The 27,833-nt window shown below is 46.0% G+C and overlaps 1 protein-coding gene across 3 annotated transcripts; it reads right to left on the reverse strand.

Moving 5' to 3' along the window:
- Positions 1–150: 150 nt before the first annotated feature.
- SCN3B (sodium voltage-gated channel beta subunit 3) lies at positions 151–27,160 on the reverse strand. 3 transcript variants are annotated; one of them, XM_055548447.1, is made up of 7 exons: positions 27,033–27,160; positions 25,665–25,841; positions 16,989–17,152; positions 13,599–13,824; positions 7,618–7,756; positions 4,420–4,499; positions 151–4,060 (listed from the first exon to the last, which is right to left on the reverse strand). In XM_055548447.1, the coding sequence occupies exons 2-6, from the start codon at positions 25,717–25,719 to the stop codon at positions 4,436–4,438; spliced, it is 648 nt and encodes a 215-aa protein (XP_055404422.1). In that variant the 5' UTR covers positions 25,720–25,841; positions 27,033–27,160; the 3' UTR covers positions 151–4,060; positions 4,420–4,435. The 3 variants fall into 3 exon arrangements, with proteins under 3 accessions (XP_055404422.1, XP_055404420.1, XP_055404421.1); XM_055548445.1 differs by having other exon boundaries at positions 151–4,499; XM_055548446.1 differs by lacking the exon at positions 27,033–27,160 and adding an exon at positions 26,150–26,505 and having other exon boundaries at positions 151–4,499.
- Between the last annotated feature and the right edge of the window lie 673 nt (positions 27,161–27,833).

Here is a 27,833-nt window from a genome sequence, read left to right on the forward strand (position 1 = left end):
TAATTCTAGACTATTAAATGTAGTTTGCATTCTCCGGGCTTGTATCCAGTGATTTTGAGTTTAAGAATTGATGCAGGCTGGGAGAGCAAGTAGAAGCCGGAATGTGTGTAGCAGACAAAGTGAAGCAAAACCGAAGCAAGCCATGTTTAGAGATACTTTATTGACATGAACAAGGAGTTTACTGAAAAACACCACCAACGGGCATTAGGTTGTTGAAATCTTGAGTGGTCAGGAAGAACATTTCTAGAGTTCGGGGAAAGATGGGCTGTGGAAAATCAAGAAAAAGCCACGCAAAGCTGATAACGTGGTAACAAGTTCCGTCAAGTCCACGGCTGCACGAGTTTGCTGATGGTGTTTGACGCTGCTTCACAAACCTACAAGCACTCATCCTTCAGCGCCTCCCTCCCTGTCACACACACTGCCCGTCAGCCGCATCTCTTGCCACGCGGGGAAGAAAAGAATAGTACCAGCTTTGAGGCTTAGCTGGGCTGTGATAGGGGTTAAATCTGATCTACAATTCAGACTTGCTTCAAGTGCTCATCTACTGGGTCCTACCGCAGACTCAAGGAAAGGGAGGGGTAGCTAGACATGAATCATCTACCACGGTGGAGTTTTAGAGATTAGGAAAGGCCTGAGTGATGATTAAAAAAAAAACAAAAACCTAAGAGCACAGGGCACACTCAGGGGCTCTCTTGGTACTCGACACAGAGTGGGTGCTGAAATGCAGAATGAATGGATCATGGGCATAATGATGCCCCAGGTACTATACTATCTGGATACATTTGCAGTAACTAGGAGGATTCGCAGGGTTAGGGGTTTTTCATTTACAAAAGGAGGGGCGAAGATGGTGCTTTTTTATTTTTCCATTTCCACTTGGGAAGGGGTGTGTTAGTCGTTCAGTCATGTCTGACTCTGCGACCCCGTGGTCTGTCAATGGAATTCTCTAGGCAAGAATACTGGAATGGGTTCCCATTCTGCTCTCCAGGGGATCTTCCCAACCCAGGGATTGAACCGTGGTCTCCTGCATTGTAGGCAGATTCTTCACCATCTGAGCTACCAGGGAAGCCCAAGGTCCCCAAGGGAAGGGGAACCAAGATATATTCTGAAACGTTATCTAGCTCCTTGCTTCTTCCTGCCAAGATATAGCTCTATGGTCTTTCCTCTCTGATTTTTGCCACATTCTGAGATGGGTGTGTTTTTCTTTTTGATGTAGTAATTTGGGGGGAAGAAAAGGAGCTATCTCTTCTGTTAACCATTCTTAACTCGATAACATATTTCCAGCCTATTCCTGCTTTGAAAAATTCTGACTAACATTCCTAGTTTGGCCTCTAAGGAGAAACCAGAAACTCAGAGAATCAGAAGTCTGGGTGTGTGCGTGTTTGGAGGGCTGGTGGCACTGAAGGATAATGCTTTTAAATGGACTGAAAATAAAGGCTGATATGGGAACAGACCTTCAAGGTTATTTCCACGCAGGAGCTGGGGCTGTGAGGCAAGGCTGAGCTGTTGGTATAAGTCAGTAGGGCAAGGTGCTTACAGGGCCAACCGAGTTGAGCGGTGACGTTCACTGGCTGTTAAGGAAAGGGAAAACCAGACCAAGCCTAACTGCCCATGAGTGAACTGTATTAAGGATCAGTCATGGGAAATATCCAGCACCAATACAACAGATGGGGTTCCTAGAGTGATGATAGCCCTTGAGAACATTTCTAAGCCCTTTAATAAGAACAGCATGCCAGGTAAAACTTCCAGAGCAGTGCACATTTATCTGAGTCCTTTGTAGGGATATGTGGTGAAACAGGAAGTGGGTGAGGATTTGAAGTAGGCTGGTGATCACAGTATCTTGTGGATATATAGTCATGATCAAGTCTCCCAGGAAGGAGTTTAATTGCAACTCAGAGGAAATAATGAGGTACAAACCAACAAAAAGGGGAAAAGCAAAATGAGATAGCCTGTGAAAACACGTTTCTAGCATGGCTCAAGAAGCCAAGTGGTAGAGGAGTGCTTGAGTGGGACTAGGGATGAGAGATGTTTAATATCTCAGGACATGCAGGAGAGGCAAAGATGAGGTGGAAGTAAAGAGATGAGAGGAAAGGACGCAGCTGTGGTCTCTGTGGAAAGAGGGTTGGGCAGGGAGCTCAGAAGACCTGGATTCTAGTTCTCCAGATTCATTCATTCTCCAGGTTCTAGTTCATTACCACCTGTATGAACTTATGATTTGGTAAAGCTTATCAGCCTCAGGCAGCCCATTCCTTCATTTGTTAATGTACTTGCAGTATCCACCTCACAGAGCTAGTTATGGAGGAGAAATAAGATAACTGAAATTAAAATGCTTGGTAAGTCATATAACCTAATAAAGTATTAAAGATGAGAAGAGTTGAGAAATCAGGAGATTACTTGCGAGGATAAATAAGAAAAAAAGAGGTACCATTCAACTTCATTAAAATTCACTCAGGGAACACCTGAGTTGGGCTTTTGAAAAGGAAAAAAGACAAACATGCACTCTTGATCACAGGTTAGATGCATGGTCAAAAGGAGCTTCTATGCACCAGCCACATGACTAGGAAAACCTCACAGTAATCCAGGCCTATTTTCCTCACTATAAAGTAAGGAAAATCTATATTCTGTCTCCTATTTCAGAGGGATTGTGTGGGAAATTATCAATGAGAAGGGCCTTGAATTTATGGAACGTGTTTTCTTCAATAAAATCCAACACTCAAATATGTGAACAAGGACTTATTTCAGGTACTCTTCCCTGGGATGGCAGAGATGAACTGAGTTTCTCAGGTGAGACCCAAGGCCAAGGGAGCAGGATCTTCCCCCCAGAAGTTCCCTCTGATCTGGGGGATATCTTGTTCATCAGATCCCAGTCATTTCATCTTCTCACCCCCCATAAAGCATCCTTCCCCCTCCCATCACAGAGTGCCGAAGGACATCACACGTAACCAGTCATTCAAAGTGAAATATGAGATATCGACTAAGATTTCTGCAGTGTTCATCTGCTCTCCTAACACCTAGGAAAAAAAAAAAAACCAAACCCTGGACATTATGAATTCCCAGGTTAGCCCCACTCCTATCACCTCACTCATTTGCCATCATCCGTCTCAGACTAAAAACACATTTCTTAGTTCAATACCATTCCCAGATCCACTGTCCTTCTGGAAGATGTCTCAGATTCACAAATCTTTTCACTAAAGGAATTCTTCAAGTCCACTGCCTTTCTGGCCAGTTTCTAGTTACCTGAATCAGACTTCACCTCAGCCAGGTAATCCACCCATTTCTGTGCTTATGAAAGAGACAAGGCCATGGCCAAATTCAATTTCGAAGTCTTTTCATAAAATTACCCCATCTTGGGAAGCGTAAAGTGGGCAGTGCCTTGGGCTTATATCTGCTTCAGTTTATCATTTAAGGTCTCTTAGAGTTGAGTCTCGGGTGCCTCCTATAGAATGCGTGATAATACTGATCCACAAAAATTTTGAGAAGAACATTGAGATTTCACTCCCAGTGCCCACTACCACCCAGCCATCTCAGTTGGTATGCTCACCTGGGAAGATACACACATGTTATCCCCCAGGAGGGTCATGAACACATTGTATGACTTCCCAAGTCTCCTTCAAGAAATCTCACTTCATGACACTTTTGCTTTAACCCAAATCCATCACTCCTGCTTCCTTCCAAGAAGACATCCACTCACAGCAATGGGAGAGTAAGCCAGCGCTAGCCAGAGGGAGCTGATGCACGTGTCCACCTCCAGCACATGTTCTAAGTTGAATGGAGCACAGAGGAGGGGTCCAGTTGGCATGAGAGCCACTTGCTTGAAAGTGAGGGCAGGCTGAGATTGAGTCATGTAGAAATGTTGGCTCCTCAGTTCTGGCAAAGTCTTGAGGTGTGTAGAGGTCTGATGGAGTTAGCAAGGCAGAGGTGAAAGTTCAGAGGTGAGTGGATGTATGAAGAATGAACTGAAAGGATGGACGCACGAAGGGAAGTGATGTGGTCCCTGGGGCACCCTCCTGATGCAGTTGACATCACTGGACCTGGACAGCCAGCCCTTCGGTGTTCAGGCCACCTACCAGTGGTAAAACGGCTCACTGAGAATTGCCAGCCCAGTCTATCCCAGCCAAAGACTGACCTAATCCACGATCCTTACATACGAGGGAGAAGGGGAATTACTTTCTGTCACTGTGTGTAAGGAATTCAAGTTGCCCCCAACACTCAGGCCAAAGCAATTCACCTTTTGAAGGACTTGAATCTTGCACAGAGCTTTATGACTTGGGCATCAACTTTAAGATGGACCCTAAGGATGGGGACTCGATGTAGAGTAGAAATCTAAGGGACCAAATCTCAAGTCACCTTGGTCTGTGCGTAACAAGGCCACCTGTACACCTGCCTCCTTATCTACCTGCCCCTCCTTTCCCTGTACATCACCTCAAGTTGACCCCTTCTATTCCTCCACTGGGACTGCAGAGTTCTCTTTGTTCTCCGATGGGATGGCCAGGTAGTCAGACCTGTTGGAGGACAGACAGGGAAGAAAATCAGTGCATTTTGTATTCAGAAGTGGAAACAGGAAAAGGGAAGGAGCGAGGGCCTAGGAACAAGGATGTCTCTCAAACAGGAGGTCTCTGCATCTCCTCCTGGCCGTGTTACCCAAGAGAAAAGGAGAATGGCCCTTTCAGCAGACTAGAATCAAGAGTTTTGGTTTTTTTCCTTCCATACGCAATGCATGAGTCTTCTCATTTATCCACATTGTTCTCAAGAACTTAATACTGTTAGATTAAACCAGCCAAACTGATGGATGGGAAACAAAATGTTTTCATTTTCCTGACTATTGGTGATATTAAGCATCTTTTTCATAAGCATATAAGCAATGTGGGTGTGTACTTCTGTGATATGACTGTTCATTTGCTTTCCCAGGTTTTCTTCTGAGATATTTATCTTTTTTCTTGATGGTTTCATGTCCTAAAAATATCTTCTCCCAGTCTGTTGATTGTCTTTACTTATAGTGTAATAAAAGTTATCATTTTTTCCCCTCTCTGATTTGTGTCTTTTGTATTTTAAGAAATTCTGTCTTCTCAGGTAATAAAGATATTTTCTTATATCCCCTATGGGCTTCCCAGGTGGCACTAGTGGTAAAGAACCCACCTGCCAAGGCAGAAGGCATAAGAGATGCAAGTTTGATCCTTGGGTGGGGAAGACCACTGGAGGAGGGCTTGGAAACCCACTGCACTTGCCTGGAAAATCCCAGACAGAGGAGCCTGGCAGGCTACAGTCCGTGGGGTCGCAAAGAGCCAGACATGACTGAAGCAACATAGCATGCATGCACTTGTATTCCCTAATAGAATTTTATAGTTTTACATTTTATCTTGTCTTAAATCCTCTCACAACTTATTTTTGTTTAGTCTGTTTTATTTTCTATATGGATAAAGAATTGTCCTTATACTATTTACTGGACAGTTCATTCTTCCTTCAGTTTTTTAAAAAAAATATTTATTTTATTTGTTTATTTATTTATTTATTGGCTGCACCAGGTCTTAGTTGTAGCATGTAGGATCTAGTCCCCTGACTAAGGATAGAACCCAGGCCCCCTGCATTGGGAGCCTGGAGTCTTAGCCACTGGACCACCAAGGAAGTTCCAGTGGGGTTTTATTATTATTATATAGGCATTAACCTTTTGGGGGCTCTCTGCCTTTTCTGTTTACCCCTGTTGTATGTCTATGTCAGTCCAGCTCTATAAGTAACCTTTGTATCTGATAGGAAGAGTCCTATCCTTCCCCAAAACTTTCTCTTTGAAAATAGGCAAACTATATCCCATGAGCTAATAATGGTTGTTACCTGTTTAAAGGGTTGCACACAAACAAAATGAAAGAGCAGTAGGTGAAGAGACCCTCTGTAGCCTGCAAAGCCTAAAATATTTACTACTGGCCATCCTCTGGCTTAAAACTAGTTTTAGCCTTTGGGCCCCTGTATGACTTTTAAGATCAGCTTATCGAGGGCCTTGAACAATCCCATGGGTACTGTGATTGGAATTTTACTGCACTTGCAGATTAATCTGGGAGAGAACTGCTTGTTCCTTTCTCTTAGCAACTGATTCTAATCTTACGCTTTGGTTCCTCCTCTTATTGTTTTCATTCTTTCAAACAAACTTATGTTCTGTATTTTACCAGACCCTTCTTGTGTCTGAAGTTCCTGGGATTTAATCCTGCCATTTGTTATTTCTCTTGCTCGTGCTGAATTATTTCCTGCTGTGTCTTATAGTTTGGGATCAGACTGTAGAATCAGATTCAGCAGTGCTTTATCGGAAGAGCACTATTAAGCCTCAACGGAAAGTGGGTCCCTTCAGGATAGTTTTTCATTTGTTTTTACACAGTTATCACTGTCTGGGGACTAATTTTTTTTATTGACTTTCTCAGCTTACAGGCTCCTGGATCATGTGGGCAGTATAAATTTAAATCCCAAACACTGTGAGAGCAGATCCGTGGTTATCAATTCTCAAGAATCTTTTATGATTGTACTTGGAGGCAGACCAAGTAGATATGTTTCCTTGGCTTTTGCTGGGCTGGTGCACTGATTATTTTGAGATCAATACTTTGCACAAGTTGTAACCCTCTGAGGATCCTAGCTCTTCTGGTGACCTCAGTTCCAACTCTGTTTCTTATGCTAGCCCAACTGTGGGTACCTCCTGTCCAAGGGTGGCCATTTCCTGTCCAAGTGTGGGGCTTCCTGTCCAGGTGTGGCCACTTACTATGCTCTAGCACTACAATCTGATCGCCTAGGTCACCAAGACTGACAGCCTCCCCAGCATATCATTTCTTTCCATCTTTATATCTTGGTCAATTGTAATTTTTTACTTTCCCGAGATGACAGATATCATGAAAAATGGTACTTTAGCTTATCAAGCATTTCCAGGTGACAGTAGCCTAGATTTTGATTATCACCTCAGCTATGTACATCTGTGAGGGTTATTTTCTGTCTTTCGTCTCTCCAAATAAGAGGCCAATGTGGCCCCTCAGATCCCGTCATTTGTCCCATATACTGGAGCCTTGGTGAAAATGGCCAGGGCACCCTCTGAACACTGAAGCGGTAGAGCCCTTCTCTGGATATTCAGTCACTGCCAAGCTCCAGAGGGAAGAACATGTTTGGAGCTCCTTAGCTAATAAAGGGCAGGGCCCAGGTAGCCTGATGAGCTCTGTGGTTTACAGCAAACAGCTGAATGTGATGGGAAGAGCATGGACATTAGATACTCTTCGGTTCAAATTCCAGCCTCTCCTCTCCACCTCATGCTGAGGTGCAGCCTCAGCAAACCACTTAGGCTCTGTGAGCTGCTTCAGCATCTAGAAAATGGTCATAAAATGCAGTTTTATGGGATTGTAGTGGCAACTGGTGGCTTACCTGATGGCTAAGAATGAAAGGCATGAAATCAAACTTTGCTTTGCTTCTTATAATGGTCTGGGGCAAAGGGTCTCGGGCTCAACTTTCACATCTGTAAAATGGGTATATGCCTGCTGCCTACCTTAAAGGTTGTTGTGAGGGAAAGTGGAGGACTGTGTAAATCGCTCACCACCTTACCCATGAGAGCAAGCACTCTGAAGGTGCAGGCTATCCCTATTTTGGCATCTTTGGACTTACGCATTTTCTTGGGCCGCCTCTTCAGCCTTCGAGACCTTCCTGTAGCAATATATCATCTCAATGAGCAGCCACAGAGTAAGGAAGACCAGGAGGATGTACATCATGATTTCTGAGACCACAGAGGTGAAGTCCTCTCCAGCTGCAAGGGGGAGAATGAGACTCAGAATGCACAGTCCAACAAACCCAGAGCTGTCACTGAGCTTCGAGATGTATGAGGCCTATTTTTAGGTGTCTTAAATAAGCAATGGTCTAAAGGAACTTGAGAAGTTATCAAAGAGCTTTAATATCCTCCAGCTCTTGTGTCTGTCAGCTTTCTCACTAACTTTCTTCAGATGCTCTGGAGGGAGACATGGGGGAGAAGGGTGGCTTGGGGAAGAAGTCGTAGAGCAGCGGAAGGAATCCTGGAGCCGGGTGAGATACACTGCACAGCTGAGTCCCCATTTTCCTACTTCTTGCTGTATGAATAGTCATTTCCTTGATTTAAGACTCAGCTTCTCAATTTGTAAAGTAAGGATAAGAATTCACACCATACATCATCTAATGTATTTAAGAATATCTGTAAGATGTAAGGGTTTCCCTAGTGGCTCAGTGATAAAGAATACGCTTGCCAATGCAGGAGACACGGGTTCGATCCCCGGTCCAGGAAGATCCCACATGCCTCGGAGCAACTAAACCCATGTTGCACAAGTATTGGGCCTGTGCTCTAGAGCCCGGGAGCTGCAACTACTGAGCCCATGTGCCATAGCTACTGAAGCCCGCATACCTAAAGCCCATGCTCCGCAACAAGAAAAGCCACTGCAAAGAGAAGCCTGTGCACCGCAACTAGAGAGCAGCCCCTGCTCGCCACAACTAGAGAAAAGCCCTCAGCAACAAAGACCCAGCACAGCCAACAATAAGTAAATAAATAAAATTAAAAAAAAAAACAACATGTAAAAGTCTGCACAGGTGTGAGGCTCATGTCATAGGTCTACAGACTCTGTCCTCTGAACTTGGGGTGGCAGAGGGTCATGTCCTGAGACACAGGGTATCAGAAAATGGGGACAAGGCCCGTGCTGTCAACCCACCCAGTCTCCTGGGCGTGCTCTCTGCAAGCCTGGATTAGAAACAAGGACGGCCCCAGCTCAGCTTCCTTTCAGGTCATCCCAAACCCAAACAGAAATGAGGATTGGAGAATTCTGTGTATTAACCAGGCTGTCCCCAGAGTTCTACTTCCGGAACACAGATTTTTTTTTTTTTAATGTTTATTTATTTACATGGCTGTTCTGGGTCTTAGTTGCAACATGTGAGCTCTTCAGTCTTCATTGCAGCATGTGGGATCTTATTCCCTGACTAGGGATCAGACCCTGGGCCCCCTGCATTGGAAGTGTGGCGTCCTAGCCACTGGACCACCACGGAAGTCCTCAGAACACGGATCTGATTCTGCTGTATCCCTGTTGAGAAGTCTTCAGTGTTCTACATCTCCCTCAGGACAGAGATCTGACTCGATTAACGCTCAACGGGCGCTCAAGGCCACTCACCGTGAAGCCTTCCTTGCCTCACTTCCGTTCTCTTGGCCAGAAAAACCTCTCTACTCATACACACTGTGGTCTTCTGGAATCTGTGAACATTTCTTCTTCCTCTTCCTAGATTGTATCTCACACCCCACTGCTACCTCTGTGCCAACATTGTCTCCTGTTTTTCAATCTCCCACAGATTCCTCTAGGCTCCACAGAAGCCCCCACCTCTGTAAGCCTTTCTCAACTTCTCATGCAGAATTATCACTCATGTCCTTCTCCAGGCACTTTTCCATCCATTATAACACTTCCCAAGTTGTTTTGTGATGTCTTTATCACTCTTCTGTACTGACTGGGTGCTTTTTAAGAATATATTTATTTCTGAATGATCATCCTGTTGTCTAATCCTAGAATACTTGAATTATTCAATAAGTATCTGTTGAATGAAAGAATATAAATAAATATTGATCTTCCATGTTTCCTAACCCAAAATATGACAATTAAAACATGATCAGGGATTCCCTGGTGGTCCAATGGTTAGGGCTCAGCCTTTTCAATGCCATAGCCTGGCGTTCAATCCCTGATCAGGGAACTAAGATCCCGCAATTGTGAGCCACAGCCAAAAAATTATTTTAATTAAAAAATAAATAAAATATGATACATGCCAAATGTCCTGATATGTATTCCTTCCTAGTGGGAAGGAAGGCTGCACTCAGATTTCCCTTTGCTAGCTCTTGGCAGCAAATTAGATTCACAATCCTTGGTTATTCATAGGACCCAAGTCATCCCCAAGGCTTAGCTCATTAAAAGCACAGCATAGCCACAGCCATGACCTTCAGCTCAGAGAAGCAGTCCAAGTGTTACAGGAGCACCCAGATTTTCTAACTGGAGCTGGAGGCACAGGAGAATGCCATACACATTAAATGTCCTCTCACGGGCTGGCTACAGCCTGATTTGCAATGTGCTCAACTTAAAGCACGCGATCTCTCTCTCTCTCTTTCTTGGCTGTGCTGGGTCTTCCTTGCTGCAAATGGGCTTTCTCTAGTTGTGGCAAGCGAGGGCTACTCTTGATGAAAGTGAAAGAGGAGAGTTAAAAAGTTGGCTTAAAACTCAACATTCAGAAAACTAAGATCATGGCATCTGGTCCCATCGCTTCATGGCAAATAGATGGGGAAACAATGGAAGCAGTGAGAGACTTTGTTTTGGGGATCCCCAAAATTACTACAGATGGTGACTGCAGCCATGAAATTAAAAGATGCTTGCTCCTTGGAAGAAAAGTTATGACCAACCTAGACAGCATATTAAAAACCAGAGACATTACTTTGCCAACAAAGGTCTGTCTAGTCAAAGCTATGGTTTTTCCAGTGGTCATGTATGAATGTGAGAGTTGGACTATAAAGAAATCTGAGCGCCGAAGAATTGATGCTTTTGAACTGTGGTATTGGAGAAGACTCTTGAGAGTCCCTTGGAGTGCAAGAAGATCAAACCAGTCAGTCCTAAAGGAAATCAGTCCTGAATATTCATTGGAAGGACTGATGCTGAAGCTGAAACTCCAACACTTTGGCCACCTGATGCGAAGAACTGACTCATTAGAAAAGACCCTGATGCTGGGAAAGATTGAAGGCGGGAGGAGAAGGGGACAACAGAGGATGAGATGGCTGGATGGCATCACTGACTCGATGGACATGAGTATGAGTAAGCTCTGGGAGTTGGTGATGGACAGGGAAGCCTGGCGTGCTGCAGTCCATGGGGTCTGAGAGAGTCAGACATGACTGAGCGACTGAACTGAACTGAACTGAGGGCTACTCTTCGGTTGCATTGCACAGGCTTCTTCTTGTGGTGGTTTCTCTTGCATAGCATGGGCTCTAGGGTGCACAGGCTTCAAGAGTTGAAGCACTCGGCCTCAGTAGTTGCGGCTCGAGGGTCCTAGAGCGTGGGCTCGGTAATTGTTGGTGCATAGGCTTAGTTGCTCCTCTGCATATGACATCTTCCCAGTTCAAGGATGGAACCTGTGTCCCCTGCATTGGCAAGCAGATTCTTCACGACAGGATCACCAGGGAAGTCCCCTATCTCTGTTTAAGTGCAGAAATCAGGGCCTTCCCTGGTGGTCCAGTGGTGAAGAATCTGCCTTCTAAGGCAAAGGACACAGGTTTGGATCCTGGTCAGGAAACTAAGGTCCCACATTTTGTGCAGCCTCTGAGTCTGTGTAAAAAAAGATAATTTTTTTGAATGCAGTAGCCAGCAGTTGTACTGTAGGAAGCTGTCTTTAGTACCTTCATTAGCCTTTAGGGGAAGAGAAAAATGTCTGTCTTAGAGCCGGTCCAGCTTGAGCAGAGAGAAGGGAGAGGGTCTGGGACCATGGGGGTGGATGGGGATGTGTCATGGTGGAGGGGGGCAGCATGAGAGCAGTGAATATCTGGGGGTGGGCTGGAGGGGGCTGCCAAGGGGTTGCAGGGGTTGGGGAAGAAAGCAAAAGTGGCAGAGAGTGGGATGGTGCTGTGGGGAAAAGACGTAGTGGAAATAGAGCAAATAGAGGCAAAGACCTGGACTGCAGTCCTGCTTCTGGCGCTAAGGTGCTTCATGTGCGGGCAAGCCTTCCTCTTCAGAGCTCTGTCCCCCAGCCACAGGATGGGGGACCAGAGCTGCACCCTCCAATCACCAGGGGAGTCATTTCAACTCATACGCCAGACGGCACCCCGACCAGCTGAACTCATACTGCAGGAATGGTGCAGAGCCACTTACACTGAAGGAAAGCCCCCTGGGGGGTTTCAATGCTTGTTCTTTGGTTAGAACCCTTAGATTGAAAGAGAGCCAAGCTTTCTTCCAGCCCTAAGAGAGCCTGAGGAGCTCGGTGGCTCTGAAAACAAACTTACTCTCCCTCTGTTCCCACTCAAAGCTGGCTCTGGTGCCTGGCAGGCAGACAGGCTCCACTTCGCCACACTTTCCACTGGCTGCACCATTCTGGAGGCAAAACCTTTGAGAGCAAGAGGTAGAGACAGAGGCAGTCTCCAAGCGTCTGGCAGTCACCAGCTGACAGTCCCGATGGTGAACAGTAGAGGGCGCCAGGCTCCCTTCCCCCAGGGAGCAAAAGTGTGTAAACAGAAGAGGATCCCTTAGGGAGGTCTCAGCCCAAGCCCTTCCATGCACACAGAAGAGATGGGCTTGCAGAAGGCAAGTGGTTCACCAAGTCTGAGCCAAGTGCCCTGAGCATCCCTGTGCACCATCAGGATTGACCTACCTTCCGTTTTAGTCTAGTCTAAATCATGACTAAATCATGACATGGCGCTCTCTTGCTGTTCACTCTCTTGTGTCATGAACTTTATCACCATAACATGATACATTTGTGGCCTGGAAGTCAGGATTCCTGGCATCCTTTTATAGGAAGAGCCTGGCTTTAATGTGACCTCTCCCACCTCTCCTGCCTCACAGCTTTTGTCTGTGTTCACCGTCCTGCATCTTGGGGCAGCCAAAGTGCTGAGCACGTGCTGGAAATGGATGGTCTAGGAAAAGCTAGGTACAGTGGCATCATCATTTTGCCTGGGTGAGAAAACAGAGAGGGAAATGCATATACCACTTTTCTGACACCTGAAGGAAAATTTGCAAGGAGTGAGGAGCCATGGTGCCCCAAACACGAGTCTATTAAAAGCAGAACAAAAACAGTTCTAAGTTCACCTTCACGATTCTGGACTTAATCGCAACAAACATTTGAGTTAGAATGATGAAAGGACTTCCCAGCCTAACAAGAAACCACCTGGGGTAAATCTGAAAAAATGTAAAGACTGGAGAGCTAAACATCTTTCCCCTTCTCCCAGCTGAGCATGAAGTTATGTAAGGAGAGACGCCATGCACGGAGGAGGGGTTGCTCATATGATTAATTCAGAGGGAGACAGATGACAAAGACTGTCAGACTTTGGTCTGGAGCACTGGTTCTCAAAGCGTGTTCCCCGGCAGCATCAGTATCTCCTGACAATTTGTTAGTCACGTAAATTCTCAGGCTCTGTGTATGGAATCAGAAAGGTTGGGTTTAAGAAGTCTTGCAGGGAAATCTGAGGCTGGCTGAAGTTTGAGCACCACCGGTTTAGAGGTCCGTATGGATCACAGACAGGAAGGTAGATGACCTCTAGGGATCCTCAGATTTCTCTGAGCCCATGGAATCAGAGATTCAACACAGGCCAGAGAAGATGGAGCTGACTTGGCAGTTTCAGGCTTCGCAGAGGCTGTCCTTTTTCTCTGACGGTGCGAGGCCACGGACCAGGTAAAGATTCCTGCGTTATCATCCCAAGCCTTTCTGCTTTGAGGAAAGGCACAGAGAGAGGCAAGCTCTCGGGCAGCTTGCCGGAAGCTGGCCACTCCAGGAAGACAAGCCAGCGGTGGCAATTTTAGATCTCACCACTCCAAATACATGGGAGTTTGCATTCTTCAAGGGGCTCATTTGTGTGGAGACCCACTGTCTTCCCTCCCCTGAGAAAGCCTGGGCCCCAGCCTTACCCTCCTCAGTAACACGGAGGGGGATCAGCCGGGTGGTCTTCACGAAGGGGCGATGTGCCTCGAACTCAAACTCCCGGGAGACGTTGCAGGTGTAGAGGCCGGAGTCGTTCAGGGTGACGTTGAGCACAGTGATGGACACGTCCTGCAAGTCTTTGCTCCCGTTCCACTGCAGGCGCCCCTGGAAGGGGCTCTCCACCTCCTGGTGGCCGTTCCGATACTCGTAGATCTGTACGTGGAGAAACGGTGGGGGAGGGCCATGAGAGAAGACAGGGGAGGGGTGAGGACAGGGGAGGGGTGAGGACAGGGCAGAGAAGAGGACTAGATGGTGCATGGACAGGGGGAGGGGGTGATGTTACCAGGAGCCCCCAAATGTGGGAGTGGGGTGGAGGCTCAGAGCGGGGCAGGGAAGAGAGCCAAGGCAGGGCGGGCAAAGGCACAGGGGGGTCAGGGCACGTGGACGTGGAAGGATGGAGTAGGCAGGAAAAGGGGGTGGAAAGAAAGAGAACAGATGAAGATGATTGACACATACAGGAGGCTGAGAGAAAGGAAGGACTGGAAGGATATGGTAAAAAAGAACAAGAGAGAAAGGTGTGCCGTGGGGTCCACCAGCGAGAGATGGAGGCAGAGAGGCAGCTTCATTTGTCATGAAGGATCTGAGAGCTCCAGCCTCCAAATGTGACTCTCAGAGTTGATCACCACTGAGGGGACATGGGCAGTCGTGGCCAGGCCACAAGAAGGGGACCCAGGCTGCTCGAGTGGCCCAGATGAGCACAGAGATGCCAGTGATGTGTGTGCATCAGCTCTTCCACTCTGGGTGGAGTTAGAGCTGATCTCTATGTTTCTTTTCTCTGACACTTCCACCTTCCGACATACCTATTTTTTTCCCCTCTACAGCTGTGCAGTTCATCTAATCTCTACTGGCCACACATGGCTACTTACATTAAAATTCAAATTACTAGGAATTAAATAAAATGTAAAATTCTGTTTTTTTTCAGTGGCACCAGCCCCGTGTCAAATGTTCAGCGACACCTGTACCAGGTGGCTTCTGAGTTGGACAGCATGAATATGGGATGTTTGCATCCTCGCAAAAATTTCTATTACCATTACTCTGTATTTCCAGCACAACTGTTAAAGCTTCTTTTCCTCCATCTGAGCCATCTTTTTACTTTGGGCAGGCCTGGAAGCAGAGCAGGTGGCTGGCATATAACCAGGCCTGAGGCTCATGGGGACCTCTCCACCTGGTTAAGATGTCCAGGCTCCCGCAGCACTAGCTCCTGGACACTAGCCTTGGTCAAGGTCAGCCCTGAGCTGGGTACTGGGAAGGCTACTGTCCCAGGCCTGGCACCTGATTGGAGGAAAGCCACTTCAGAATGACATGTCCAGGCTAGAATTAGAAATGAGCCCAGCTTTAGGAGAGCTAGAGACAAAACAAGCAAAATTCAATTTCATCCTAATGCTGTCTCCATTAGGTCTTTGTGGAGAAAAAACTTGCCTCCAGGAAGATGAGGCAGTACAGTAAAAAGGGCTTTGTATCTGCTCTCAGACAACCTGTTTCATATCTAAGCTCTCTTTATTAACTAAACTTCTTTGATTAGTTGCCCCTTTTGGGTATATGTGTGCGTGTGTATTGGGCTTTCCGGGTGGCTCAGCAGTAAGAATCCACCAGCCAATGCAGGAGACACATGAGACGTGGGTTCAATCCCTGGATTGGAAAGATCCCCTGGAGGCGGAAATGACAACCCACTCCAGGATTCTTGCCTGGAGAATCCCATGGATGGGGGAGCCTACAGTACATAGGATCCCAAAGAGTTGGACTGAGCATGCACATGGGTGTGTGTGCTTGTGTGTGTTCTTAATCAAACACTTATATAGTGTTTCTTATATCAGAACTATTTTAAACATGTTAAAAATTATAGCTCATGGGACTTCCTTGGTGGTTCAGTTGTTAAGACTCAGCACTTTTACTGCACTGGGCATGATTTTGACCTCTGGTCAGGGAATTAAGGGGCTTCCCTTGTGGCTCAGCTGATAAAGAATCCGCCTGCAATGCAGGAGACCTGGGCTCAATCCCTGGGTTGGGAAGATCCCCTGGAGAAGGGAAAAGCTACCCACTCTAGTAATCTAGCCTGGAGAATTCAATGGACTGTATAGTCTATGGGGTCACAGAGTTGGACACAATAGAGCAAATTTCACTTTAGGGAATTAAGATCCCACATGCCACATGATACAGCCAAAAATGAAATAAATAAAAATTATAGCTCAAGAGTCCTGGTAACAAGTCTATGAAGTAGCTATAGTTTACATCCCCATTTTAGAGATGAGGAAAGTGAGGTACAGAGAGGTTAAGCAATTTGCCCAAGGACACAGGTTAATAAGCTGTGGAGTCAAGAACCAATCCCACGCAGCCTGGCCCCAGAGAGACAGAAAGTGTGAATAACTGTCATCCCCAAGTTGGTACTCAGATTATATAACCACCATTTTGGCACTGGCACCAGCCAGTCAGACTAACATTGGTCATGGCTGATCCCTCAGTTCCCAGACCACAAGGAGGTCAGAGGTTCCTCGTGGGAAGGATGGTGGTGAAGCCACTAGGGAGGTTTAGCACAAGTAACCACTCAGGATGGCTCAAACACTTTGCCCACTGATGTACATGTACTAGTTGACCATCAGCTTTGGTCACCCCGACATTCTCACTTCAGGGGTGAGATGAAGAGACGGTGAGACTTAAATGAGTTCAACCCATGTCATTCCATTTAATAACACTTAGCGTTATTTTAATTTTTAAAATAAATGTATTGTTTTTGGCTGTGCTGGGTCTTCGTTGCTGCACAGGGGCTTTCTCTAGTTCCATCATGTGGGGGCTTCTCTTCTGAGCGGAGGACAGGCTTCTCACTGCAGCGGCTTCTCTTGTTGTAGAGCACAGGCTCTAGGGCTCGGGGGCTTCAGTAGATGTGGTACACGGGCTGAGTTGCCCCGCAGCATGTGGGGTTTTCCCAGACCAGGGATTGGCAGGTGGATTCTTAACCACTAGACCACCAGGGAAGTCCTTCAGTTTTTCTACTAATTTAATCCATCCAGTAGGATGGTGCAGAGATTAAATGAAAACACCTGCCTAGTGGGGTGACTGACGCACAGTGGGCTCTAAATACTATTTATGTCTTCCCCCCCTTATTCTGTTTATAACCAGGAGTGCTTGGAGCTGGCCGGGCGCCCTCCCTTTCTCAGAGGCTGGGCTACACTGAAGCTGTCAGTTATCTGCAGAGGAGCTGTCTCTCTTTGGAGAGAAGGAGCCAGTGTTTGTCAGATCGTCATTCCCCCAGACTGTCAGGAGCCAGGTGCAAAATGGCAGAGGCCAGCAAAGCAAAGACCAGAGTCAGCAGTCAGACATACAAGGAAATCTTTACCGCCCTCGGGCCTGTAGAACCATTCCACCACCGTGGTGGCCTCCACCTCCTCCCTCTTCATGCAGGAGATGCAGCGCAGCTTCATGGGGTTGCCCTGAACCGCCTCGGTCTCCGAGGGCACTTCCACACACACGGGCAAGCAGACGCCGACTAGAGAGAGGCCAGGAGACAGGGAGGGGCCAGGAGGTGTTGGGCAGAGGGAAGGGAGAGCAAGAAGGGAGGGAGGAGAGACAGAGAAGGAAGAACCATGAGACACACGGGAAAATAGCATGCACGTGTAAGAGGCTCCCCAAGTACCCACTCTCCCGACCGGCAGGGGAACTGGCGTTGACCGAGAGGCTCACGGGAAACAGTGAGCTGCGAGCAGCACGTATCTGGCCCTGCCCTCAAAGACTCAGCTTCTAGGTGCAAACAGGGTACCTCTGCATCCACCCATTGACTGCATGCACCCCTTCACTGAACCAGTGCCCACTGAAATCTATCCTATGACAGGCCTGATGCTGAGATTCAAAGTTGCACATAACACTCACCACGCCCCAAAGGCGTTTATAGTCTAGCAGGGAACGCACACTCCTAAGTGTCATGAAACCAGACCGCGGTGACTGACATACTAGTAATGTGCTCTGTTCCCAGAGGAGGGGCAGTTATTCCTGGCTGAGCTGGGGAGAGAGGAAGACAAGGATGGTGAGACTTGAGGCCAGAAAGGGAGATTGGACCCATGTTGTGGGGACCTCTATATGTACTGCACAAGGAGGGGGTCATATGTTTCAAAGCCATGGAGAGATGTAAGCATATCTGTGTTTTATGGGAAATGTAGGTAATTCTGAGGCATGGTGGAGGGCAGAGCAGCAAGGAGGACAACGTGAGCTGACCGTGGGACTGGGGCGACACTTCATGCAGAAGAGGAGAGATACAGTTAAGAATCGGGAGGGGGAAACTAACACGACATTGTAAAGCAATTACACTCCAATAAACAAGCAAACAGTAACAAAATCTCACACCACACACAAAAATATAGAAAAGAATTACATGAAAAAAGACATGCATAAAATTAGAGGAGAGTAGTAACAAACATGTTCAAATTTCTTAAAGGGAGAGAATTTTAAAATGTAAGTTATTTCTATATCAAAAAACATACAAAATAAAATAGAAAAATAAATGCAGAGTGGTAGAAGCGAAAAACATTGGAGGGGGTGGTGTCAGATTGGAGGGCACCTTGCATGCCACTCGGAGGTCTGGACTTATAGTTCCTGCCCCCTAGAAACTTGTGGCCATTAAAGAGGGTAAGTACATCAGACTGAAAATTCAGAATGAATCAAAAGTGGGATGTGGCTGCCAACAAAGCAAGTGCAAATGTGGGCTGTGTTAACAGATGTAGCTGTAGAACAAAGGAGGAACAGTTCCTCTGTGCTGCTCAGAACAAATCTGGACTATGAGGATCAGTTCCGGGTGTCACAGTTTACAAAAGGAAGTTTGCATGTGCAGGGGAAGGCAAGATGGAGAGGGTCTGGGGCGAAGTCTGGTAAGAACAAAGCAGGGTGGCCGGGGGTGCTTAGCTTGGACATTGACACATCTGTCTTCAAATATTTGAAGGAAGAGAAAATAGATTTCTGTGGAAGAGAAAATAGATTCTGACCAGCTCCAAAAGTTACATGAAAGTAAGTCTTGCTCAATTAAAAACATTTTTTTCCTGGTGCTGAAGCTGTTAACAAATGCAAAAAAACTTCTTCATAAGAGAGCTTACATCTTATACAGAAGGTTCAAAAGTGAGAGGAGCATCTAGGATTCTTATATTAGGACTTCTAACCCCTCCTGAGGCCACCTTCTCATTAATGATAAAAACAGAGCCCCTAAAAATGAAACAATACACACTGTCATTTAAAAACTTGGTCCACTGTGAGTGGCCAGTCTTTTCTTCAGTCAGATAGTTCTTCCTAAAAGTAGAGGAAAGCTGTATTCAGAGCTTAAAATGAGATTGGCCAACTAATTAAGAGTGAAAATATCGGACTTAGAAGGGAACAAATGAAAATTTTAGACATAGCATTTAAAAACTAGAGGCACTATGATACAGTTTAGCATATTGAGATAAAATAAATTTCATTGGTTTGGTTTTAAAACCCTGAGCAAGGGGACTGCTCTAGTGGGCAGCCTGCAAGAGGCTCCCCTGCTTTTGCATATTTGTTGTTGCTCAGTTGCTCAGTCGTGTCTGACTGCAACCCCATGGATTGCAGCACTCCAGGCTCCCCTGTCCTTCACTATCTCCTGGAATTTGCTTAAATTCATCTCATTTCAAATTCATTTCACACATTTCTGCATATGGGTCATCACTTTAATGGGGGGAGGGTCCTTATCCAGAGAGAACTGATCAGAAACATTTTCAGAATGTGATACATTTGAAGTCTTGAGGATAGGCCTGTTTTCTTCTGTTTTTCTTTTTTTTTAAGAAAGCATGGTCTATGCAAAAGTTTGTGAGTGGATAGAAGCGTAGAGACTATGCATTGAAAACCCCATGTAGCAGGGAGTCTTGAGGCACATGTATATTTAATGAGATGTGGTAAAGATGAATTAGTTCAATGAAGATGACTTCAGAGCAAAATAGGAAAATGTTCCAAGTAATGTACAGTTAAACTTATACAGGCAGGAGGAAGATGGCACTGGGCAACTGAAGGCTTGGGTTTGATGGACTGTTTTTGCTTTTTTGGCTGCACCGAGTGGCTTGTGGGATCTTAGTTCCCCAACCAGAGATGGACCATGGTGAAAGCACCAAGTCCTGACCACTAGACTGCTATGGAAATCCCAGTTTGATAGACGGTTTAATCTCTATGAGACTCAGTTTATTCATCAACAAAATGCTGGAAATAATATTGAATAAATTTGTCATGAAAACTCTATGGGATGATTTCTACAAACATGTTCTGTACAAAGGATCATTAGAGATAGCCTCACTGAGAAGATGACACGGAGCAGGCACCAAATGAAAGAAAGGAGGGAACAAGCTATATGAATTATCTGTGTGAAAGCGTACAGAGGAGAAAGCAACTTGAGAGTCCTAGGATGGGAGTGTGCTGGCAAAAGCAAAGAGCACAATAAACCACAGGGAACAGGAACTTCCCTGGGGGCTAGTGATTAAGAATCTGCTTTCCAATGCCAGGAATACAGGTTCAATCCCTGGTCCGACAACTAACATCCCACATGCCTCAGGTTTGTGCTGCAACTAAGACTGGATACAGCCAAAAATAAGTAAGATTTTTTTGGGGTTGCACTGGGTCTTCGTTGCTGCGTGTGGTCTTTCCCTAGCTGTGGTGAGCGGGGTCTACTCTTCGTTGTGGTGTTTGGGCTTCTCATTGCGGTGGTTTCTCTTCTTGTGAAGCACAGGCTGGGCTCAGTAGTTGTGGTCCATGGGCCTAGTTGCTCTGAGGCACGTGGGATCCTCCCAGACCAGGGATCGAACTTGTGTTACCCACAATGGGGGCAGGCAGATTCCTATCCACCATACCACCAGGGAAGTCCCAAGATATTTTTAAAAATAATAATAAAGTACAGGGAACAAAGTGAGAATAGAAGGAGACAAGGTAGAAGAAATAAACCAGGACCAGATCATGGCTGCCCTTGTAGACCATGACTAGGACTTTGGCTTCTGCTTTGAATGACATGAGAGCACTGCAAGGTTCTGAGTGGAAGAACGGCACAACATGATCTGACTGCTCTGTTGAGAATAAACTGAAGAGGTGAGGAAGGACAGGGTGGACGCAAACAGAACACTTAAAAGGCTGGTACATGGATCAGACTGAGAGATGGTTCAGTGATTCTGCTTGGATGAAGATAGCAATAGAGCTGCTGGGCTTGAAAATGTAGTGTGCTGGACTAACATCCTTGAATAGGTGTGAGGTGATGTACTCCAGTGAACATGTGGATGAGTTGGCCTTAACTATAAACACAGTTGGTTCATTTAGAGTAAAAGGGGGGAAAGCAGAATATATGTAGTCAGGATGGTCAGCAGGGCATAGAAGCCTCTCTTTGTTATGAGATGCCCCTGAGTAATGCAATCATCAGAGAGTAAGCCCCACTGACCACCTTCTCTTTGCCAAAGTCCAGTCTGAAGTCCTAAGAAAGAACCCTGCTCATGAGGTCAGTTAAATTCATGAGGTCCCAGATAAGACATTGAAAAATGGCCACAAAATCCACTCATCCTTATTCGCTTTCCCTTTGCAATATGACTTGCTTCTTGGAAAAGACCCTGATGCTGGGAAAGATTGAGGGCAAGAGGGGAAGGGGGTGACAGAGGATGAGATGGTTGGATGGCATTATCGACTCAATGCACATGAGTCTGAGCAAATTCTGGGAGATAGTGAAGGACAAGGAAGTCTGGTGTGCTGCAGTTTATGTGGTTAGAGTTGGACACAACTTACTGACTGAACAACAGCTCCTTCCATCCAGAGGTAAAGTCTATTTTTCCATCCTGTGAGTCTCCAGTATGCTACTTCCTCTCTTTTCATGAAATCCTCTAGATTCTAGAAAAGACTGTATGTATGGTAGACATTCAACCCACCCTGCTGACTATAAATAAGAAACTCCTGGAATAATCTTGGCCAAATCATTTGACCTTTGGTCTCCTCTTCTGTTTCCATAGTAATAATGTGGAAACATGAGAAGGAAGAATAGATTTGTTATGATTATATTTAACTAAGGAATAGCATTAATCTATCTATATTAAGCAGTGGATAGTAATGTATATGTAACCAACTCCTCTAATCTTTCTCTTCTTTGGTTATCTGGTTATATTGCCCCTCTTGACTTTGCTCTACACTGCTTTCCTTTGTATTAAGAAAATAAAGGCTTTGATTAGAAAGTAAAACTTCCCAGAAAGAGGTAATAAATGACGTTATTTGTAGATATGAACACCCTGAAATGACTTGGTCTATCAGATCTAGCCAGTCACTTAGCAAAGCCTTGAGAGAATGGGATGCAAAATGGGTTGCTGGGGGGGAAGAGGAAAACATTCCCCAGCACAACAGACATCTGGGAGAGTAGACCTGGAGAGGAAGAGCTGAGAAGATACTAGGAGGTGATGAGTAAGGCCCTAGGCTTGGGAGAGGAGTGGAAGGGTGGCTCCCAAGAGAAATGAAAGGACAGATGCCCACCTTGCAATCCTGTACAGACAGCAGCAGGTGTGACCATAAGAGCTACAACAAGCACTATAAGACCAAACTCACGAGATAAGAGTTCTCTACAAGTCCTTTCTCCTTCCCTGCACTTATTTTCTTATCTCTAAACTGGAAACGACACTACTTTCCCTGACTAACACCACTGGATTGCTATGGGGACCAAATCTTCATTTGAGAACTGCTTTGTAAACTGTGAAACACTAGGCCAGTGTGGATTTATTATTATTACTACTATTTACTTTAATGAAGGAAATGTGGAATTTTGCCCAATTCATGCAGAAAATAAAAGAATGGAAAAATTCCATTCACATTTGCATCATGTGACAAATCAGTTCGGGAAGGGTGAATGCATCTAAGCTAAGTGTTTTCCAATACTGGAATTACATGCAAATAAAATGAGATCGCATTTGTGAAGTGAGGCCTTCTCTCTAACATTTAATGGCAAAGTTTCCTGAACTATCTCTTTCTCTTTTTAGGTGTGTGTGCCTTTTTAAAATTAATTTATTTTTTAAAATTTATTTTTAATTGGGGGGAAATTGCTTTACAATGTTGTTTTGATTCCTGCCGTACAACAATGCAAATCAGCCATAATTATACATACACGCCCTCCCTCCCTAGCCTCGCTCCCTTCCCCCATCCCATCCTTCCAGGTCATCACAGACTGCCAGACTAGGTTCCCTGTGCTACATAGTAACTTCTCACCAGCTATCTATTTTACACATGGCACTGTATATAGGTTGATGCTACTTTCTCCATTAGTCTCACCCTCTCCTTCCCCTACTGTGTCCACAAGTCCTTTCTCTATATCTGAGTCTCCATTCCTTCCCTGCAAATAGGTTCATCAATACCATTTTTTCTAGATTCCATATATATGCATTAATATATGATATTTGTTTTTCTCTTTCTGACTTATTTCACTCTGTTCAAGATTCAAGGTCCATCCACTTCATTGGAACTGACTCAAATGTGTTCTTTCTATGGCTGAGTAATATTCCACTGTATATATGTACCATATCTCCTTTACCCATTCATCTGTCAATGTACATTTAGGTTGCTTCCATGTCCTAGCTATTGTAAACAGCACTGCTGTGAGCACTGGGGTACATACTTCTTTTTCAAGTACAGTTTTCCCAGGGTATATGCCCACTAGAGGGATTGTTGGATCATATGGTAGTTTTATTCCTAGTTTTTTAAGGAATCTCCATACTGTTCTTGGAGAAGGAAATGGCAACCCACTCCAGTATTCTTGCCTGGAAAATCCCATGGACAGAGGAGCCTGGCGGGCTACAGTCCATGGGGTTGCAAAGAGTCAGACACAACTGAGTGACTAACACACACACATACTGTTCTCCATAGTGGCTGTACCAATCTACATTCCCACCAACAGTGCAAGAGGGTTCTCTTTTCTCCATATTCTCTCCATTTGTTGTTTGTAGATTATTTGATATGGCCATTCTGACTGGTGTGAGGTGCCTCTTTCCCTTATGTAGCTTCTCAACTTGGTGAACCATGTTCAGAAGCTGAGGATGGACAAGGATAGGTGTAACACATATACTTCTTCCACAGATTTTTTTTGGGGGGGCAGGGGAATTGAGGGGTGGAGAGGAAGATGGGCACTTTGGCATTTTAGCAATATTCTGTAAATTATTTCCCTACCATTCAACTGTGCAGCTAAAAATGATGTTAGATATCTGCCCCAACTTCCAGACTTACATATTTCCAAATACACATATATGAGGAAACAAATATTCTCAAGTTATGACATGAAAAGCTAGTGGCAGAGCTAAGACTCTGATCCAGGCTTTGTAAGTCCTAGTCAAAATGTCCTAGACTATAGCATACTCTCCCCTCCACTAGAATCCAGGTAAAGACATTAAAAACTTAAATTAGGGTTTGGGAAGAAAGGCTTTGTAGAATATCACCCAAGCTCCTCTACAACTTCACCTGTCATTGCTTTACTCATGTTCTTTCTTACGCAGCCCAAAGAACCTCTCCTAAGCCTCATGTCCCTAGTCTTCACCTCCCCTGAGGAAATCTCAGCCTTTAGTCTTCAAGACAGGTGAGATCATTGGCAACCTATTATGTCTGCTTCATGTTCAGATCTGGTCTACTCTACTGGGAATGGATGGCGGTGAGTCTGCCCTTGGGACTGGCCTTACTCTCCCTCTTTGTCCTTCACAGCCTGTCTCATCAAGCATTTTGTTCAACAGGAAGTTTGGCTCTGCTACTGGTCACGTGCAAAATCCAGATAACACTGGCAGCCAGAGTTAGTCCTGGAGGCTTAATAAAGAGATAATAAGGTAAAGAGGCAATTCCCATCAGCATATCTGCCACTGCACTAGCAGAATGAGTTCCATGCCAATCATAGAGCATAATCCCACATACCTAGTTTCAGTAAGGTAGGTGGGCATGCTCACATCTAATTATCCTGGCTATTGATTTTTAGCATGGAGGAAGATAGCTAAGATGATGGCAAGGGATTATATCAACTGGAGAGCACGTATATTTGACCAAGACTGAATGCCCATAACTACACAACTACACACAACTACATGCACACACACACACACACACACACACACACACTACTACATCCTCATCAATCCATTCAGATGCCCATGCTAACATGCTCCAACACAAACTAGCACATACATTCAGACGCTGAGGGATATACATCAATACAGTTAAGCATTCTCTCAGTCGAACATCCAGACATTATCATGTAGATTCATTAACTTCTGCCATACACAGCAGGCACCCCACTTCAAGCCCATCTCTAAGACCACTCTGCTCAGCTTTACTGTTCCAAGTATAGGAATCCCTTATTTGGAGAGAGAAGGTCACCTCACTGCTTCACAATAGATAAACAAGAACCTATTTATCTTTGAAGGCAAAAAAATCCAGCTCCCCAAACACCAAAGCACCTTCGTTCCCCATGTTCATGAAAAAGAAAAAAGATGCAATTCCCAGGTGCCTATTCATCTAATATATTACTGCAAATGGCTGAAGCCAGTTTTATTAAAATTAAACAGTAGGATCAACAACTAAAGTATTTTCACTCCCAAAATGCACACATCCAGATTTTTTAATGTATAAAAATTAATTTGAAGAACTCATTGAGAAATGAAATGCAACTGCAACCTATATATATATATATATATATATATATATTTTTTTTTTTTAATAATGAACGTGACAGCATTCTCTTTCAGCAACAGGAAAGGGGAAAAAAATACTTTGTAATTAGCAGGAAACGGGAGGAAGGGTGGGAAAACCACCAAGGGAGGTTCGGGAATAAAGCATCAGAGGAATAGGGAGGCCTTTTGACAATCTCAAAATCCTAGCTCTCATGGAATCCTTCTGGATCCCATGTCTGGCAGACATGTACAGAGGGAAGCCAACCAGGCTCCTTGTTGTCACCAACGATATCAATGTGTTATTATTGTTAACATTATTACTGTTATCTGCATCTCGCATGGCAGGGTGCTGGTACTTACCCCACAAGATGAGCAGAAGGGAAGCCAGAGGAAACAATCTGTTGAAGGCAGGCATCTTTTTTTCAGCGGGTGGCTTCCGGGGCTAAACAGAGGTTCCCTGGGTCAACAACCGCTCCCTTTCAGAGACTTTCGAGGAAACCCTCTGGGACGAACTGGCCCAAGGAGGCGACTTTCTGACTGAAATAAAGGCCAAGCGCCGGTGACTGGGGAGGCTCTGCGGGGTTTTGGAGCCAAGCGAGGGTTTCAGCTTCAAGCCACTCTAGCGGGCCGCCCCAGTTCAAAGGAGCGGATAGGCAGCTCGGGGCACTCTCCCCAGAGCCCGTTGCTGGGATCCGGATCAGCACCACGGACAGTGCCTTCCCCGCCCACCCCGGAACTTCCAGTCTCCTGTTTGCGCGTCGCGGAAAGCTTGGCTCGGAACCGAGCAGCCGGCAGGCTCTAGGCGGCTGGGCTGTCGAAGGGGTCCATGTTAATCCACCTCTCACCTCCTTACGAACAGTTACGCTCCAACCAGGATCCACCCAGACCCGGGAGCGCCGGCTTCATCCGCCCTGGCGGCTTCTCCAACTGGGCGTGCCCATATACCCGAAACCAACACGGAGCTGCCGTCTGAGCTACAAAATTCGTTCCACCTCGGTACCGTCCACACCCGCCGAGGCTCCCTGGGGAGATCCGGAGCGGCCAGGAAGAAGGTGGAACCTTCTGTTTGGCCGGCGATCTCAGAGGTGGGGCGGCATGGAAGGGGGATGGACCCCTTCCCGGGAGCTCGCCCACAAGATCATGCAAGGGCCCCGACCCTGGGTGGCAGGTGACCAGCTGCCCTTCTCCAAGGCCCCCTAGACCGTGTGTGCTCAGTCAGCCTTGACATGCGCAGGCGGCTCTCCACCCTCACTGCCACCACGGACCCACCCCCTCGTGCAACACTCCCCACCCCCAAACAGGCGTGCCCCTCCCAGGGCAGATCACGGCTGCTGAGCGCGGGGGCGGAGCTCGGAGCTGCGCAAACACCTCAGCCCCCGCGATTTCTCTGCTCGCCGGCTGTCTCCACGTTTCCCTTTCACATCTCCACATGTCTCCCCAGCAGGGGCACGCCTCCTCCCACCCATTCACACCCGCCAGACAACCCCACTCCGGCTTCCTGCACAGACGTGCTAGCCTCTAGCTCCGGGAAGAGGAGGGCCAAATCTCTCGCAGGCAATGATCAGTGACGTCATCTGAAATGTACATGGCTCCTGGCTTCTCTCTCGCGACCCCATCCCCTCCTTTTCTCCCGGTGTGTTCTTTGTCTAGCCTTGATCAGTTGGTTCCGGACACACTGAACCCAGCAAAATAATCGCTGCTTAGAAATGGGGTAAGAGTGAGGCGCACCTGTTCCCATGTTCGCCTCCTCACCCAGTGAGGTGATCCAGATGTCGGTTCAACAGTGCTGTTGGGGGTGGGGCAACTCCTTCTCGCTCTAATCACTGCCCCCTCCCCAGTTTAAAAGCAGATAGATTGGGGTTTGGCGTCTCCCAACTATTAGCCTTACCCTAGTCCTAGCAGCTGTTTCAATGCCCCGCCCCATCTCTGGAAGGGAAACCTGAACCTTCAAATTTAGTTATAAACTCAATTGACATAATAGATTAGGAATGCTTGGAACCGAGTAAAAGGTTAATCCAAGAACCGTCCACCACGCCCCCCCCACCCCACCCCCATTCCCTACTGCTCGCTTTCCAAAAGGGGAAGCTTGACATTGATATTTCAAAACAGAATGGCAGGGTAACAGCTGACTGTAAGTGAACCACATGCAGGAAATTCTCCCTCCTAACATATCACAGAGCAACAGTGTCCTTCTTCCTGGGCAGGGAGCCACCGGGCCATAAACTCTATGTTGCTTTGAAGATCTGCCCTGAATCAGTGTGTTAGACTTGGATGAGAAGTTAAAGTCGACTTAATTCAACTTCCTTTCTAATTCTTGTATGCCTCAGGGACATTTCTGATGAACAAATTTGGCCTCTGTCAGTGGCTAAAGCTTACTACTTCACAAGTTGGTTCCTTTGAATGTTTAAGAAAGTTCTTCTTTATATTCTATTGATTTCTGTACACTCTTCCTTCCTCCCCAAACTCCATTAAGTGGTCCACAAACTGTTTTCTTAAATAGAGTTATGTTTCCCCACACTCCACCCCAGA

The sequence above is a fragment of the Bubalus kerabau genome, chromosome 15, assembly GCF_029407905.1.
Source record: "Bubalus kerabau isolate K-KA32 ecotype Philippines breed swamp buffalo chromosome 15, PCC_UOA_SB_1v2, whole genome shotgun sequence".
NCBI lineage: Eukaryota > Metazoa > Chordata > Mammalia > Artiodactyla > Bovidae > Bubalus > Bubalus kerabau.